This window comes from Pristiophorus japonicus, chromosome 6 (assembly GCF_044704955.1).
Source record: "Pristiophorus japonicus isolate sPriJap1 chromosome 6, sPriJap1.hap1, whole genome shotgun sequence".
Classification (NCBI taxonomy): domain Eukaryota; kingdom Metazoa; phylum Chordata; class Chondrichthyes; family Pristiophoridae; genus Pristiophorus; species Pristiophorus japonicus.
Window position 1 is genome coordinate 9,535,148 of NC_091982.1, and position 18,200 is coordinate 9,553,347.

The window sequence follows — 18,200 nt, forward strand, 5'->3', positions numbered from 1 at the left end:
CAGGCCGGTCATTGGCTTTTGAATGTCGACTGTACATACATGGAAATTTTAATGGGCCGCTCACCCAAATAAACTAAAGGAAACATTGCCGAGGCCCCATCTGCTCTCTAAGGTGAATGTAAAAGATCCCATGGCTCTATTTCAAAGAAGAGCAGGGGAATTATCCCTGAATCATCATCACTGAAAAAAACAGAATATCTGGTCATTATCACATTGTTGTTTGTGGTAGCTTGCTGTGCACAATTTGGCTGCTGCGTTTCCTAAATTCCAACAATGACTACACTTCAAAAAGTATTTCATTTGCTGTAAAGTGTTTTGGGACATCCGGTGATCGTGAAAAGCACAATATGAATGCAAGTTTTTTTTGTCTTTATCGGTCCTGATATCTCCTCCTGTGGCTCAATGTCAAATATTTTTTATTGATTTCACTTTTGTTAAGTGCTTTGGGATGTTTTGCTATGTTAAATATGCATATAAATGTTGTCCAATATTTAATCTTTAGCACAGGAAGGGGCAGGCTGAATCCTTTGTAACTCAAAACATCACCAAAGCACATACAGTCCAACTTGTTTGTCCTTCACCCTTTTTCACATTGGAATTAACTTCACGTCTAGAGAAATTTGGTAACACTCATCTGTCTTGAGATCAAGAAGTACAGTAGTCAATGTAGTACTTACATTGCTAATATTTGGATTTATTGGGTTCCCCAGTAAAAATCGTTTTGGTTGTGCTGCACTAAGTTGGAAGATACCACTGAAGCAATGAATATGAACTGCATTGGAGACTTTTTTTTTCCCGTGAATCCAATAGGGCAACCAGCATACAGTTGTGAAATGGTTAAACATTGGATTTCTGCACAATAGCTGTTTCAAATAGCTCCACTGTTTGATTAAAGTGAATTAAGAGTACAAACCTATGTCCCAGTTGCACTAAAGCATAGTGTGTTGGTGTTCCAGCTTATTGCAAAATTTGTTACGTATATTAGTGGCACTGGCTTGTAGTGACTGAATAAGTCACATTTTGTTTTTATTATATGGAATCACAGGATTTTTAAAAGATTTTATTTTATTACGAAAAACACATGTTGTCCATTGCAAATGTGCATTGGCATTGTAATGCCCCTGAAGACTGCCAGAGAAATTTCACCACATCCAAGTACCTTTTTAAATGCGATGAGGGTTTCTGCCTCTACCACCCTTTTAGGCCGTGAGTTCCAGACTCCACCACCCTCTGGGCGAAGAAATGTTTCCTCATCTCCCCTCTAATCCTTCTACCAACTACTTTAAATCTATGCCCCCTGGTTATTGACCCCTCTGCTAAAGGAAATAGGTCCTCACTATCCACTATGCCTCTCATAATTTTATACACCTCAATGAAATCTCTCCTCGGTCTCCCCTGTTCCAAGAAAAACAACGCCGGCCTATCCAATCCTCATAGCTAAATTTATCCAGTCCTGGCAACATCCTCGTAAATCTCCTCTGCACCCTTTCTTGTGCAATCACATTCTTCCTGTAATGTGACCAGAACTGCACGCAGTACTCAAGCTGTGGCCTAACTAATGTTGTATACAGTTCTAGCATAACTTCCTTGCTCTTGTATTCTGTGCCTTGGCTAGTAAAGGAAAGCATTCCGTATGCCTTTTTAACTACCTTATCGACCTGTCCCCTCCTACCTTTCAGGATCTGTGGACATATACTCCAAGGTCCTTCTGTTCCTCCACACCTCTCGGTATCCTCCCATTTATTGTCTATTCCCTTGCCTTGTTGCTCCTCCCCAAATGCATTACCTCACACTTCTCTGGATTGAATTCCATTTGCCACTTTTCTGCCCAACTGACCAGTTCATATCTTCCTGCAGTCTGGAGCTAGCTTTCCTCCTCCCTGTCAACCACTCGGACAATTTTTGGATCATCTGCAAATTTCTTTATCATGCCCCCTACATTTAAGTCTAAATCATTAATATATACTACAAAAAGTAAGGGACTGAGCCCTGTGGAACCCCACTGGAAACAGCCTTCCAGTCACAAAAGCTCCCCTCAACCATTACCCTTTGCATCCTGCCACTGAGCCAATTTTAGATCGAGTTTACCACTGTCCCTTGGATCCCATGGGTTTTTACTTTTTTGATCAGCCTACCATGTGAAACCTTGTCAAAAGCCTTGCTAAAATCCATGTAACCTACATCAAACGCACTGCCTCATTAACTCTCTTGTTACCTCCTTAAAGAACTCAATCAAGTTAGTCAGACATGACCTTCCCTTAACAAATCCATGCTGACTGTCCTTGATTAATCTGTGTCTTCATAAAAAGGTTTATACCGTCCCTCAGAATTGATTCCAGTAATTTGCCCAACACCGAAGTTAAACGAACTGGCCTGTAATTGCTTGGTTTATCCCTTCCTTGCTTTTTTAAACAATGGTACAACGTTAGCAGTTCTCCAATCCTCTGGCACAGCACCTGTGCTGAGAAATCGTGTAACTTGTATAAAACAAAAGATTGCTCTGTCTAAAGAGAAATTAAGAAATAATTGGAGTTGCAGACTTCTCGTACTCATTAGATTTGGTGTTGGCTCACATACAGCCATCTGGTAGAAGCAGAGGTTGCAATTCTAGGACTGGAAATATATAAACTGGTGTACCTCTCAGAGATAGATAATTTGGAAGTGATGTCTGCCTCATATTAAACTGCCGGAGATAAAATTAAAGGCTTCTGATCAATGCTCCCTCTAATATAAGTGCGCGGTCCCTTTAAATTTGCTGCGTAGCCACTCATGCACAATATCTTATCCAGCTGAACAGCTGGTGAGCAGTCTGTGCAGAATCTCCCGATCGCTGTGCCCTGCGCAGCTTAGAGGGAACGTTGCTTTTGGTAGGCAAGAGGCAATTTCATTTTATTCTGCTTTCTATTGGTAATAGCGTGTGGAGTGAAGAAAATAAGTGATATCTAGTTGGAAAAAAGAGGAGGCACAAAATAATTGAAGTAGTGTGGTTTTAGAAAAATTGAGGCTGAGAAAGAGAGACTGCTTCGCAAGATAAAATGAAGGGGTTGAAAATATAATGCACTAAACAAAATAGATTGCACACTGGGAGAAAAGCAGGAAGTTGCAATTTTTTGCTCATGTGCAACAGCACCGGAGATCCGAATTACGTGCATTTCCACATTGTAATCCCACTCGTACATCTCTGTAGGGGTATAGTTTGGCAAAGGAGAATTTGAGTTAAATGGTTGGATCGTTTGTTCAGTTTCAGGTCCTAGCTTTCCATACACAGGCAGAGAAGACGGTATTTCGATGGTATGAGACGTGAATTGGCTAGGATAGACTGGTGAATGATACTTAAAGGGTTGACGGTAGCGAGGCAATGGCAGACATTTAAAGATCACATGGAAGAACTACAACAATTGTACATCCCTGTCTGGCACAAAAATAAAACGTGGCTAACAAGGGAAATTAGGGATAGTGTTAAATCCAAGGATGAGGAATATAAATTGGCCAGAAAAAGCAGCAAACCTGAGAACTGGGAGAAATTTAGAATTCAGCAGAGGAGGACTTAGGGTTTAATTCGGAGGGGGAAAATAGAGTATGAGAGTAAGCTTGCAGGGAACATAAAAACTGACTGCAAAAACTTCTATAGATATGTGAAGAGAAAAAGATTAGTGAAGACTAATCTGCAGTCAGAATCAGGTGAATTCATAATGGGGAACAAGAAAATGGCAGACCAATTGAACAAATACTTTGGTTCTGTCTTCACTAAGGAAGACACAAATATCCTCCCAAAATACTAGGGGACCGAGGGCCTAGCGATAAGGAGGAACTGAGGGAAATCCTTATTAGTCAGGAAATGGTGTTAGGGAAATTGATGGGATTGAAGGCCAATAAATCCCCAGGGCCTGATAGTCTGCATCCCAGAGTACTTAAGGAAATGGCCCTAGAAATAGTAGATGCATTGGTGGTCATTTTCCAACATTCCATGCATTCTGAATCAGTTCCTATGGATTGGAGTGTACTAATGTAACCACACTTTTTTAAAAAAGGAAGGAGAGAGAAAACACGGAATTATAGACCAGTTAGCCTGACTTCGGTGGTGGGGAAAATGCTGGAATCAATTATTAAAGATGTAATAGCAGCGCATTTGGAAAGCAGTGACGGGATCGGTCCAAGTCAGCATGGATTTACGAAAGGGAAGTCATGTTTCACAAATCTTCTAGAATTTTTTGAGGATGTAATTAGTAGAATGGATAAGGGAGAACCAGTGGATGTAGTGTATTTGGACTTTCAATAGGCTTTTGACAAGGTCCCACACAAGAGATTAGTGTGCAAAATTATGGCACATGGGATTGGGGGTAATGTATTGACGTGGATAGAGAACTGGTTGGCAGACAGGAAGCAGAGAGTGGGAATAAACGGGTCCTTTTCAGAATGGCAGGCAGTGACTAGTGGGGTACCGCAAGGTTCAGTGCTGGGACCCCAGCTATTTACAATATACATTAATGACTTGGATGAGAGAATTGAGTATAATATCTCCAAGTTTGCAGATGACACTAAGCTGGGTGGCAGTGTGAGCTGTGAGGAGGATGCTAAGAGGCTGCAGGGTGACTTGGATAGGTTAGGTGAGTGGGCAAATGCATGGCAGATGAAGTATAATGTGGATAAGTGTGAGGTTATCCACTTTGGTGGCAAAAACAGGAAGGCAGATTATTATCTGAATGGTGACAGATTAGTAAAAGGGGAGGTGCAACGCGACCTGGGTGTCATGGTACATCAGTCATTGAAAGTAGGCATACACGTACAGCAGGCAGTAAATAAAGCAAATGGCAGCGAGAGGATTTGAGTATAGGAGCAGTGAGGTCTTACTGCAGTTGTACAGGGTCTTGGTGAGACCACACCTTGAGTATTGTGCAGTTTTAGTCTCCTAATCTGAGGAAAGGACATTCTTGCTATTGAGGGAGTGCAGCGAAGGTTCACCAGACTGATTCCCAGGAATGCAGGGCTGACATATGAAGAAAGACTGGATCGACTAGGCTTATATTCACTGGAATTTAGAAGAATGAAAGGGGATCTCATAGAAGCATATAAAATTCTGATGGGATTGAACAGGTTAGATGCAGGAAGAATGTTCCCGATGTTGGGGAAGTCCAGAACCAGGGGTCACAGTCTAAGGATAAGGGCTAAGCCATCTAGGACCGAGATGAGGAGAAACTTTTTCACCCATAGAATTGTGAACATATAGAATTCTCTACCAAAGAAAGTTGTTGAGTCCAGTTCGTTGGATATATTCAAAAGGGAGTCAGATGTGGCCCTTGTGGCTAAAGGGATCAGGGGTCACGGAGAGAAGGCAGCAATGGGGTACTGAAGTTGCATGATCAGCCATGATCATATTGAATGGTGGTGCAGGCTCCAAGGGCCGAATGGCCTGCTCCTGCACCTGTTTTTTATGTTTCTATGTGCTGCGGCACTGCCTATCTGCAGTGCCATGATATTTTCATGTATGGGCTCAACATGTGGTTCCTCAGAACCCATCAAGCTAGGCAGTACTCTTCTATGTGACGGATACATATCATTAAAAGCATGAAGATGCCATCATGTTGCATGTAGATCATCATGGGTATGTAGCTCAAGCAAGCTGCAATTAAAATCAGGCTGGATCCAGAGGCCGTGAAAGATTATGCGGCCCGAGAGCACAAACTCCTTGCATTTGAGTACGAATTCCCTTCTTGAAACACTGAGCGAGATTCCTATAACTCTGAATCACTTTCTGGATGTCCTGAGAGATATATTTGATGTACAGAGGTGGGTGAGGGTTTTCCCTTAATAGTTCAGATCTATAAACTGGATGACACTTCATCCTCTGTCCTCTTATCTCCAAATCAAGAGATTCTGGAGATTGATTTCACTAAATTGCTGGACACTTTCGATTTGAATAATGTAGGATTGAATCATGACCATTCACACTATTTGAACGTTAGCCTTTTTATTGCACCTGGGTCCACCGTTTTTGTCTTTAAATATTCTATGTTGTCGCAGAAAACATTGATGTATTGCTAAGGCTTCTGAATGTTCTATCATCCAATAGAATGCAGTATTAAACATCACTGAGTTTCCTGTAAGCACATTTTCTTGTTGCATCTTTGTGTGCAGATACCATGCAACGGCAAAGCAGCGGATCGTATTCATCAGGATGGAATTCACATTCTTGTTAACATGAATGGATACACTAAAGGAGCGCGAAATGAACTCTTTGCTCTACGTCCAGCTCCTATACAGGTTTGTAACTAATTAAATCATTTGTGTGTTTATGATGTAAACAAGTAAAGTAACCAAATCATTACATCAAGTAATGATCTGGCTATCTTTGTTTATCTCAAAAAAAACAATCATTGACCCTCTCAGTCCTTGCAGACTACTGCTCATCTCCTATCTCCCTTTCCTCTCAAGTCCTTTTACTTGCTGTCGCCTCCCAAATCCATCCCCATATTTTCCGGAACTCCATATCTGAATCCCTCCAATCAGGCTTCCGCCCTTGCCACAGTACCGAAACAGCTCTTGTCAAAGTCATAAATGACTGTGACAGTGGTAAATTATCCCTCCTCCACCTATCTGCAGCCTTTGACACAGTTGATCCTCCTCCAGCGCCCTCTCCACTGTCATCCAGCTGGGTGGGACTGCACTCGCCTGGTTCTAATCTTGTCTATCCAGCAGTAGTCAGAATCAGCAGCAATGGCTTTTCTTCCCGCTCCCACACCGTTGCTTCTGGTGTCCCCCGAGGATTTATCCTTGGCCCCCTATTATTTCTCATCTACATGCTGCCCCTTGGCAACATCATCCGAAAACACAGCGTCAGTTTCCACATGTACACCGACGACACCCAACTCTACCTCACCACCACCTCTCTTGATGCCACCACTGACTCTAAATTGTCTGACTGCTTGTCTGACATTCAGTACTGGATGAGCAGAAATTTCTTCCAACTAAATATTGGGAAGACCGAAGCCATTGTTTTCGGTCCCTGCCACTAACTCCATCCCTCTCCCTGGCAACTGTCTGAGGCTGACCCCGCGATGAGCTTCCGATCACACACATCCATACCATCACGAAGACCGCTTACTTCAACCTCGGTAACATTGCTCGACTCTGGCCCTGCCTCAGCTCATCTGCTGCTGAAACCCTCATCCATACCTTTGTTACCTCGAGACTCGACTATTCCAATGCTTTCCTGGCCAGCCTCTCATCTTTCACTCTCCATAAACTTGAGCTCATCCAAAACTCTGCTGCCTGTATCCTAACTCTCGCACCAAGTTCCATTTACCAATCACCCCTGTGTTCGCTGACCTACATTTGACTCCCGGTCCAGCAATACCTCAATTTTAAAATTCACATTCTTGTTTTCAAATCCCTCCATTGATTCGCCCCTCCCTAACTCTGTAATCTTCTCCAGCCCTACAAGCCTTCAAGATCTCTGCGCTCTTACAATACTGACCTTTTATGCATCCCTGATTTTTAATCACTTTACCATTGGCGCCCAAACTTTAGCTGCCTTAGCCCTAAGCTCTGGAATTCTTCCCCTAAACCTCTCCACCTCTCTATCCTCCTTTAAAACCTACCTCTTTGACTGTCCTCATGGCTCGGTGTCAAATTTTGTTTGAAGACGCTCCTGTTAAGTACCTTGGAATGTTTTACTCTGTTAACGGCGCTATATAAATGCAAGTTATTGTTGTTGATGATCCCTCTTATGAAGTGCATTGAAACATTTTGCTACACTAAAAGGGCTGTGTAAATGTAAATATCATAATTCCCGTTGCTGGGGAGTTCCAGAAACAGGGGTCACAGTCTAAGAATAAGGGGTAAGCCATTTAGGACCGAGATGAGGAGAAACTTCTTCACTCAGAGTGGTTAACCTGTGGAATTCTCTACCGCAGAAAGTTGTTGAGGCCAGTTCATTAGACATATTCAAAAGAGAGTTAGATATGGCCCTTATGGCCAAAGGGATCAAGGGGTATGGAGAGAAAGCAGGAAAGGCGTACTGCGGTTGAATGATCAACCATGATCTCATTGAATGGTGGTGCAGGATGGCCTGCTCCTGCACCTAATTTCTATGTTTCTATGATGTGAGTATTTATCTTCTAGTGAACGCACTGCCATGTCCTGCCTTTCTTTCTCTGCATAATTAGTGCAGCACAACAATAGAGATGTCTTCAATAGATTAACCAGGGGCTAGATCTGTGGTTAAAACCAGAAAATGCTGGAAATACCCAGCTGGTCAGGCAGCAAGTGTGGAAAGAGAAACAAAGTTAACATTTCAGGTCAATGACTTGTCATCAGTTCTCCACTGATGCTGCCCTATTTTGCTTTTGTGCTAGATTTGTGGTGGTCACTCTTAAAATATTGAGTTCAGGGCTTGGTATTCTGATAAATAAACTTTGGATATATTGATCTTTTGTTTGGTGGGAAGGTTAAGTGTATTCAAGTACGGCTTTGCTCACGCAGGCAATGTGGCTCGGTTATCCTGGAACAAGTGGAGCCCCATTCATGGATTACATTATCACGGACAAGGAAACGTCGCCACTTGATCTGGCAGAGCAGTACTCCGAGAAGCTGGCTTACATGCCCAACACCTTCTTTATTGGAGATCATGCTAACATGTTCCCACACCTGAAGGTAATATACTGAACTGGCTTTCCTGGGACAGTCCATGTTGTGGTTGAGTAGTTGGTTATAAGATCCATTCCCACATTTTCCTCATGGCAGCTGTAAAATTGAGCTATGCAGTGAGTGAGAATGACCCACTGCCACTGCTACGTCTGTTATTGCCATACTAGAGACTATGAAATTAATATTGGAATTATGGTCACGTGGAAATGTGAGCCATAGCACTTTGTGCTCCAAAGTGCACTCCAACCTGTTGTACATTTAGTTTTAAAAGCATTATGTTGAAATGTTTTGACCATTTAGTAGCACGTCACAAACCAGCTGGCAAATACAATTTTAAACTTCATGAATGGCCAGTGAAATACTGGATGTTTAATGTCCTTTATGCAGTGACAACGGTGTATTCCTGAAATGCTGGATCTATGTTGGCAAGATTATTGGGAAGAAGGCATGCTTTTAGTATTCTTTTGGGCTTGGGTTCAGTAGGGTCCGATAAATGCCTATAATTTTAGACCATTGTGGCAATTACAATTAATCAGAACGCCCAGCTTTTTATGGATTTTTCTGGACTCATAACAGTGGTCCATTTTTCCTTGGTATAGTGTCCAGTATATGTTTGCATTGTGTGGTGCTGCCCTCACCGTCTTTTTCACACTATTGTGGAAAATGTATGTAAATCACAAAATTCATTGTGAGCGTCCTCAGGTCCTCATGCTATCAGTAATTTGGCACAGTTTTTCTGATGTGCATTTGATTTGTCATGTGGGCTGTAATATAAACTGTTGCTTCTTCCAAGCATTTCTGATTTCATATATCACATCAGATTGTGTCCATACTTTGGCCCCAAGTTTCCACATGATTTGCTCCTGATTTTTAGGAGCAACTGGTGGAGAACGGACTATCTTAGAAATCGCAATTCTCCACATTTTTTTTTCTGCAGTTCTAGTCAGTTAGAACAGTTTCACTTTGGAACAGAATTTTTTCTTCAAAAGGGGGCATGTCCGGCCACTGACGCCTGATTTCAAAGTTTCCACAGTGAAAACTTACTCCAAACTAACTTAGAATGGAGCAAGTGAAGATTTTTGTAGAACTGAAAAAACCTGTTCTACACATTAAAAAATCAGGCGCAGGTTACAAATTAGGCGTCCGGAACGAGGTGGGGGGGGGGAGGGAAGTCATTACATTCTACAATAAATCCTTAGTTATACTTATACAAATATTATACAAATAAATCCAACCTGAATAAAAATTTATAAGCAAAGAAAAGATTAAATAAACCATTTTCCTACCTGTGTGAAAGTGCTTCAGGCAGGGAGAAGGCTGCAGGAAGCCTCACAAGTTGAGGCAGCCGTTCCCGACGGCAGGGGGGGGGAGGGAGTGAGGGCCCGACCGACCGCAGTGGTGGGGGAGGCAGGGAGGAGGCAGCCGTTCCCGACGAGGGGGAGGGAGTGAGGGCCCGACCGACCGCAGCGGTGGGGGAGGCAGGGAGGAGGCAGCCATTCCCGACGGCAGGGGGGGGAGGCCGTCGGGAAACGGCTGCATCAACTTCTGAGGCGTCCTGCAGCCTTCTCACTGCTGCAAGAAGCCTCAGTGCTGATCATGGAAGGGCAATGTGCTTTTATTAAAAAATGTTAAAAAATTAAACAGCTACAAAGAACTACAAAAATGGCCGAGTGCCAATGTTTCCTTCACACTGCGCGTGTGCGAACGCTCCAACGCGCACGCGCAGGGTTGTCAGCACGAAAAAAATCTAATTTAAATGGTACCCGCCCCCTCCCACTTACAAAATCGGCGCGAGTGGTAGGCTCCGCCCCCTGGGCGCCGTGCCAAGCTGCCATGGAGCTGCAGGGCGCTCCAGAATAGCGCGTTTTTTTTTCAGGCGCCGTTTTCGGCGCGAAAAACAGGCGCCCAGCTTGGAGGGGCGCCCGTTTTGTAGCGTGTGGAAACTTGGGGCCATTATGCTGAATAGAATGGGGAAAGAGTAACATTACTATAAAGGCAGGTGCAGTTCACTAGAAATGTTGTGAATTGCTTCCAATATTTCACAAAAACCCAGCGCTGCATAAATGTATAGCAATTTAATTAATGGGAAATTTTCCAGTTTAAAGTATGCCAGATTAAGTCCAGCGACACTCTGGCCTCCCCCCATCTGCTGGCCCCACTCAATAGCGGAGTCTCTGTCGAGCACGTGGTGTGCACAGTGGTTGTGATCACTCTGACCTATTTGACCTCCTCCTTCCACAAAATGGACCTCTGACCATCCCAAAGCCTACCCTCACCCAGGACTCGGTTTTGTCACTATCTCACCGAAGGGTGCTGCTCAGCGTTGAGCTTACGGCTCGCATTTCACCATAGGCAATTAGGCTCATACAGCAGTGCCTGGTCTCCAGTCGTCTTGGACCCCCCCCCCCCCCCCGGGACCAAGACCTTGCTCAGCTAAGCCTGTGTGGTAGCCGATGTGCAACGGCCACCCCACGTTAAAAGAACTCACGCACAGGCATCTTCCACCTTTCAAAATGAAGTTCAGGACCTGGAATGTCAGGACCCTCATGGACAACTCCACAAATCTGGTTTCCTAATTATAGTATTGCTGGAAATCTTATCTGAGGAAGATGCTGGATACATACTAGGATGGAGATAATGGAAGAAAGGAATGTGTTGCTTCGACGCTATGTTCCGTTTGTCCTTGGTGGTGATTTCTGGAATTTTGCTTCCCGATTAATTGGCATTCCTTGTTCATGGTGACTCTCACTAATTCAGCCTAAATCCTACTGGTGCTGGTTTTAATTAATCTCTCTGGCCCCAGAAGAATTACATATGTACAATTGTGTACTGTATAATACTGTAACCCCCCCCCCCCCCCCCAAAAAAAAAATACAATTTAGGCAAGGAAAAACTAGGAATAGTCTAATCCTGCCAACCCACCAGGGACAGTATTTTGAGTTGTTGGGCTAGGCAAACGCAACTATATATTACAAGTTCCTGACAGCCTAGCTGATGCTCTGATACAATGGGCGCACTCACATCTGTCACTGTAGATGATTTTTTGGAGGTAGGGACAGGGTAGACAAAGAAGTAAAAGATCATAAAATCGTACAGCACAGAAGGAAGCCCATCGTGCTTGTGCCAGCTCTTTGAAACAGCTATCCAATTAGTCCCACTACCCCAATCTCTTTCCCATAGCTCTACAATTCTGCATGTTGATATTTGGGGATGTTGCCCTATGTTAGGTGGAGTGATATGTTGTTATTCGTGCTTAGGCAGTTGTTAGTACTGCATATTAATGTGAAAGTGATTGCATATATTAAATGAACACCCTTGCCTTGAGCAGAATCAAGTGTATCTTTGAAACCAGCAGCTGGTGTTCCTTGCTTTTTATCACTTGCTCTTTAACAGACAAACTTTGACAATCTGGTGCGTTGTAAATTAAAGGTGTTTTTCTTGTTTTAGAAAAAGGCTGTGATTGACTTCAAGTCAAATGGACACATTTACGATAATAGGATTGTTCTGAATGGTATCGATCTGAAGGCATTCCTGGACAGCCTGCCTGATGTCAAAGTAGTGAAGGTAAGAATATGTACATAGCGCAGTATATAGATGATGTGCTGCATGGATTAGAATAACTATACTGTGCTATGTTGAAGTAGACAAGTGTGGAATATGTTTGATCTGTAGCAGATTCACTGATCTCGGTGCCGAAACTGGCTAGAGAGCAACCTTTTGTGATGGAGGGAGCTGCATAAAGTTTGCGCCTTTTTCTAAACTATAAATTAAACGGTCCCTTCCTACTGATATCAAAATGAAGTTCAAGGTTGCTATTATCACTAGAATTTTGGTACTTATTATGTGTAAAATACTTTGGTTTCCTTTTACTAATTTTCATTTGTATTTCGCTCATTTATTTATTTCCTTCAGTGGGAGGCGAGAATAAAACATTTTTTGATATTTCAGTTTTGATTTGGTTTGCCCAGCAACTTTTGACAAGCCAGTTTAATCTTGATGGTGACAGCTTGCTCACACTGCTAAGCAAGGGTAAAGTGACTGACCTGTCACGGTTCACGCACCATTGTGCAATAAAGCAGTTTATATTCAAACCAAACTTCTGTTCACCCATTGTTAACTTCATCCACCTTCAGAAGGATCAGTAGGCAGACGAATCGTATTTACAATGCAAGATAGGAAGTTCTGTCAGAGACCAAAACGATGAACAATTCATGCGCCAGGTCTGGTTATGCAGTAGATGACTTCACGCCTTGGTGTTGGAAATCTCTTTTTAATTTCATTAGCGGCTGCGAGAGAGGCTTTTAAAAATTAGAATACAGACACCGGGAATGAGTAGAGCATCAGAAAGGAACGAATGACTCCCTTGAATGATAGGACAGGGTATCGGGAGATTGTAGTTTTAAGTTGATTTGGATGACCAATTTGGACACTAAGGGAATCAAGGGGTATGAGGATAGGGCAGGAAAGTGAAATTGAGGTCGAAGATCAGCCATGATTTATTAAATGGCAGAGCAGGTTGGAGGGGCCGATTTACCTACTCCTGCTCCGATTATTTTCTTATGACCATTCGCAGTGGGCTAGTATTGCATGATCTTTATCTTTGTAACGGTACCAACTGCATCAAGCGATTCATCGAATTTACAACACAGAAATGGGCCATTCAGCATAATCACTAAATGTTGGTGTTTATCCTCATAATCCCATGTGCCACCCTGTTCCCATATCCCTTTATACCCCTTTCCTTCAATCACCCATCTAGCCCCTTCAATCTGATGTCTACCCTATTCTTAAACGTTGACGTGCTCTCTATTTTAATTACTAACATTCCACAGTTCTATAAACCACCTCTTAAATGAAAATTCTCCTGCTCTCTATCCTAAATCTCTCATATTTATGCCCTCTCATTCTAGACCCTGAGCCACTGAAAACAATGTTTTCATCTAATTTGCTCATGCGTTCTTCATTTTGAATACCTCTATCAAATCACCCCTTAATCTCCTCTGTTCTAAAGAAATCAGTCCCAATTTTTCAAGTCTGTTTGCATATTTGTGTATCTTCATACCAGGCAGCTGCAAGTGAATCTGCAATGTCCTCTCTGTTGTCTAGATATCCTTCCGATAGTGTGGAGCTCAAAACTGCACATACAACTCCAACTGTAGTTTTATATAGATTCATCAAACATCTCGACTTTTATATTCTATACCTCCTTGTGTTAAAGCCCAGTATTCCATTAGCTTTTTGTTTTAATTATCATGTCCACTTGAGTTGATGGTGCTTTCTCTGCTATTCTATATTACACAACATTCTTCCATTTAAAGAATATTACTTTTTTAAATCAAAATGTACCATCTCCTATTTACTGGCACTGATTTCCATCTGCCACTTTTTGCCCATTGCATCATGTTGTCACTATCCCTATGCAGCTTCCCTTGGGTCCTCAGAATTATTTATTATTCCTATTTTAGTATCATCAAATTTGAAAACCATTCCCTCTAGTCCAATATCCACACCATGATTTTTACCAATCCCATTGTTCTCTGTTTTTTCCTACTCTGCAGTAAAGCATCTTAAGATTTAAAACTTTGCCTCATCTCTCCACTTTCAGAGAGATTGAAGGGTACACTTGTCCGGTCTGAATCACAAGGCTGTTTCATTATTACACTCGTGTCCAGCTACTGCACAAGTAGATGTATAGCAGCGGAAGTTACTTTACATTTAAAAAGTAGGCACTCTGACCACTTAACGGAGTTACGGTAGTCTTGAATTTGTAACGTGGCTCTTTTCTCTGAGAGCAAACTGTAGCATACGAAACTTGACATGCTTAATCACGATGAAGTTATACTGGTTGTATGCCAAAGTGGAGGGAGAGACAGGATGTTAAATTATAGCGTACTGTTTCATAAAGTTGCCAGGCTTCTGAGCCCTTTCTGTACGAACAGTAACTTGTAGGAATTGTAGACAATAGAAAAACAAAATGTCACTTCTTTGCAGATTTCATTGTTTTATTGGACATTTAAGTTATTGCCACTGTATTTTAGTTTAAAAATGATTGACTTTCATTGCCCTTGAGGTGACAGCATTTGTTTTCTTTAAACAGGAAGACTAGGTGAGTTGAAATTGAGCAACTTTGAAAGCTTCATCACATGGTCTGAGAGTTGGCACAGTAGGTTCTGTGTATTCTGCCTGCATCATAAATCAAGCAGAAAAATGCACCGCATCAGCTTCACATATTTGTTAGACAGCATAGGGGGCATCTAAACCAGTGCCCACTCCGGGCACCTGCATAAGTTTCTCCAATCCAATCAAAACTGCAAAGGACACACTCTTCATATTGATAGCAGGAGAACTGTGTGCACCAGTTGTCGAAGCACTCAATGTAGAACCTAAACAAACGCTTCATGTTGAAACATACAATTTTATAATTGAGTAGTTGGTGCAAAGAGTGAAGGTGATGGCAGCAGGTTTTGGCTAATGGTAGATGTGGCATTTAAGAGTGTTTAATACTTGGGTTTTTATAGCGGTGGTTATAATGCCTTCCAGACATCAAATCAATCAGAAATCGTAAACTATTTCTTCCCATTCGTTATTTTTGTGTATGATAACTAAAGCAGCAAAGTGTAGCTTTCTGACTTACGTTTTGACTGCTGTTTACAGCTAAAGTGCCCTGATGGTGGAGATAACTCTGATACAAACTCCGCACTTTCAATGCCTGTTGTTCCAATGAACACTGCAGCCGAAGCCATAATCAACATGATCAACCAGGGCCAAATCCAAGTCACAATCAATAGCTTCACAGTCAGCAATGGACTGGCAACGACACAAGTAAGTGAGAGCACAATGGGGCTTAGCAGGGTGGGGGGAAGGAAATGAGAGGTTCTGGCAACCAGAGAAATAAGCAAGTTCAAATCAGTTCTAAAGTTGTGTGGGGAGTCCTCAATGAAATTGAGTGTCCATGATTATACAAACTGGCAGCTGTGAACCATTGGCAGGTCTGGGGGCAGGGGTGGGAATAGAAATATTCTGATTTTGGCAAATGCCTATGTTAGCGGTCTGTCTTTGTGTAGAGATTTCTGCCTGTGCATCGGGGTGACATTCTGAGTGAAACTGGCTTTTGAGAGCTTTTCTGGAAATTAATTAACAAATATTCAATTTTTCGTCAGATCAATAACAAGGCAGCAACTGGAGAGGAAGTTCCACGCACAATTATTGTTACAACACGGTCACAATATGGCCTGCCAGAAGATGCCATTGTCTATTGCAACTTCAACCAGCTGTACAAGATCGATCCATCTACACTGCAAATGTGGGCCAGTGTAAGTATCATCCCAACAGTTCAGTAAAGATTTAAAGATATTTCCATGCAGTTGTGAAATTGGGATTGTTTGGGGATTAGAAGGAAAAATAAATTTAGAGGACTAAGGGGTAAAGAAAGCAAGGACTGAAATTTCTAGATTGACAATTGTAATCGATAAGAATGATTTTAATTGTCATCAGAACAGTGGATATGGTTTGGATATTTTTGAAATGGGATGCAGTGGAGAGATGTGTTTGGAACAGCATATTAATAAGGGTCCACGAGTTTAGTTTAAGGTAAGAACATAAGAAATAGGAGCCTGCTCCGCCATTCAATAAGATCCTGGCTGAACTTTTACATCAACTTCACTTTCCCACCCTATCCCTATATTCCTTGATTCCCTTAATGCCCCAAAATCTATCGATCTCCGTCTTGAATTATACCCATCAATTGAGCATTCAGAGCTTTGAGGGAGAGAATTCCAAAGATTCACAGCCCTCTGCGTGAAGAAATTTCACCTCAACTCAGTCTTAAAGGGCTGACCTCTTATCGTGAGACTATGAGTCATAGTTCCAGACTCCCCAACCAGAGGAAAGGGGGGAGGTTGAGCATTCCATTCAGTCTTAACCAAATTAGCAAAATTAAATAGCAAGATCCCGCTTGGAACATTCTTGTCCTCATAATCATTTAAGTGAATTATCTGAAATATACTACCTTAATCTGTCCATAATGAAGCAAGTTTTGTTCGGATTTATTCTCCGGACCTTAAATTGAAAAAACTGCTTTTTAAATGATCTTGCTAGTGGTGCAGAAAGTTGTTCTTGGCTCTAAGTTTCTAATAAGTCTGCAAACATTAAATTAATTGTTTTGTGATTGGTTCCTGGAAAATTAATTAACGTAAAGAAGTGCTGTTTTGCTTTCATAAATACTAGATACCACAGCTGCATAAATAAGTAAATAAATGTTTGCACCTCTCTGGATATCATTTATTTGTAATTTTAATCATTCAATCAGCAGTTTTTCATTTCTTGGATAGTCAGAGGGAAAGTGTGTGACTTACAATCAGCATTCTCTCTTGAGTAGTCGTTCTTGCTTTTGCTGTTGATCATGCACACTTCCAGTAATTACCTCCAAGAACATTGGAGCGGAATTTGCTGTGGGTAATAATGACGAACTACAGCGTTTGCTGTTATTACCCCTTTGAAACTGACCACAACTTCAGGGTGCAGCGCGTGCGCGGCCTAATGCGGAAATCCTGTCGTTGAGGTCAGTCTTTCACTGCTCCAACATTGGCTGCGCTGTTTACGCTCACCACCATCTCTTTCCCCCCCCCCCCAAAAAAGCCTGCAATCAGTGAAACTGACGAAAACTTGGGCTGTTCCGTGCTAATGTTGCTGTTAAATACCCCATTAATGTTAGGTCTTGTTGGATTAGGTGTAACTGGGGTTTTAACAGTGGTATTGACAGCTAAACAAAGATCATGGCCTGAAAAAGTACATTTAATTTTGTGGAGTGTCAAATTTCTCCAGTACGATAAACATTACAATTTTTAAGAAACTTAAAAAATGTTTTTATATATTTTTTTAAAGTTCGGATTTATTTCAAGTTTACCATATCCTCGTGAGAGCCACAATCTTTGTTTTGCTCTGACATTTTTTTTAAGTCATGATAAAAGCAGGTTCTCTTCCTGCTTCCATCTCTGAGAATTCTGCTGTGTGATTGGCTGCTTAGATACCTTGTTGACAACACAGCAGAGCTCACTAGGGATTCCCCATCATATTGCACTGAAATCACTTGCATGTCAAAAAAAGCCACCGAGATCGCAAAATCTTTGTTGGCAGCTTTCGCTGAGGCCAGCGGCAAACCCCTTTGCTTTGCCGCTGACTGCAAATTCGGGGCCATTATTTACCTGAGGTAACAGTCCGAAGATTCCTTATTTTGATTTGTATATTTCCTCCCTCTTTGATTCTGATTTTAATTTGAACAAATCAAAAGTGTTACGGCTGAGATACAACTGCTAAAAAGTGACATGAAAAAGTGTAGTGTTGGCGAACAGGAACTTTGCACAGATGCAAGACTTTTAATATATTAACTTTGTGTTAATTTTTAGAGCATCTGTTACAAGTATAAAATAAAGAAAAACAGTCATTTTACACTGTGTTTTCCTGACCTGGAGCTAGGAATTTTATAAGCATTTTCCAATTTGTAAACTTCCTTCGCCAAATATCAATATCACTCTGATTTCGTACTTAATTTGCAG

At 41.9% G+C, this 18,200-nt stretch overlaps 1 protein-coding gene and 1 long non-coding RNA gene across 6 annotated transcripts in view; one reads left to right on the forward strand and one right to left on the reverse strand.

Moving 5' to 3' along the window:
- ogt.1 (O-linked N-acetylglucosamine (GlcNAc) transferase, tandem duplicate 1) overlaps window positions 1–18,200 on the forward strand; it is a 98,703-nt gene that overhangs the window by 68,150 nt on the left and 12,353 nt on the right. For all 5 annotated transcript variants that reach the window (XM_070882602.1, XM_070882597.1, XM_070882598.1 and 2 more), the window contains exons 15-19: window positions 6,136–6,261; window positions 8,482–8,652; window positions 12,094–12,210; window positions 15,301–15,468; window positions 15,807–15,959. In XM_070882602.1, coding sequence (XP_070738703.1) covers window positions 6,136–6,261; window positions 8,482–8,652; window positions 12,094–12,210; window positions 15,301–15,468; window positions 15,807–15,959 — 735 coding nt within the window. The remainder of the gene's footprint in view (window positions 1–6,135; window positions 6,262–8,481; window positions 8,653–12,093; window positions 12,211–15,300; window positions 15,469–15,806; window positions 15,960–18,200) is intronic.
- The window catches only part of LOC139265546 (uncharacterized), a 48,157-nt gene continuing 44,636 nt past the window's right edge, over window positions 14,680–18,200 (reverse strand). The window contains exon 4 of the long non-coding RNA XR_011593568.1: window positions 14,680–14,829. This is a non-coding gene — a long non-coding RNA (uncharacterized lncRNA). The remainder of the gene's footprint in view (window positions 14,830–18,200) is intronic.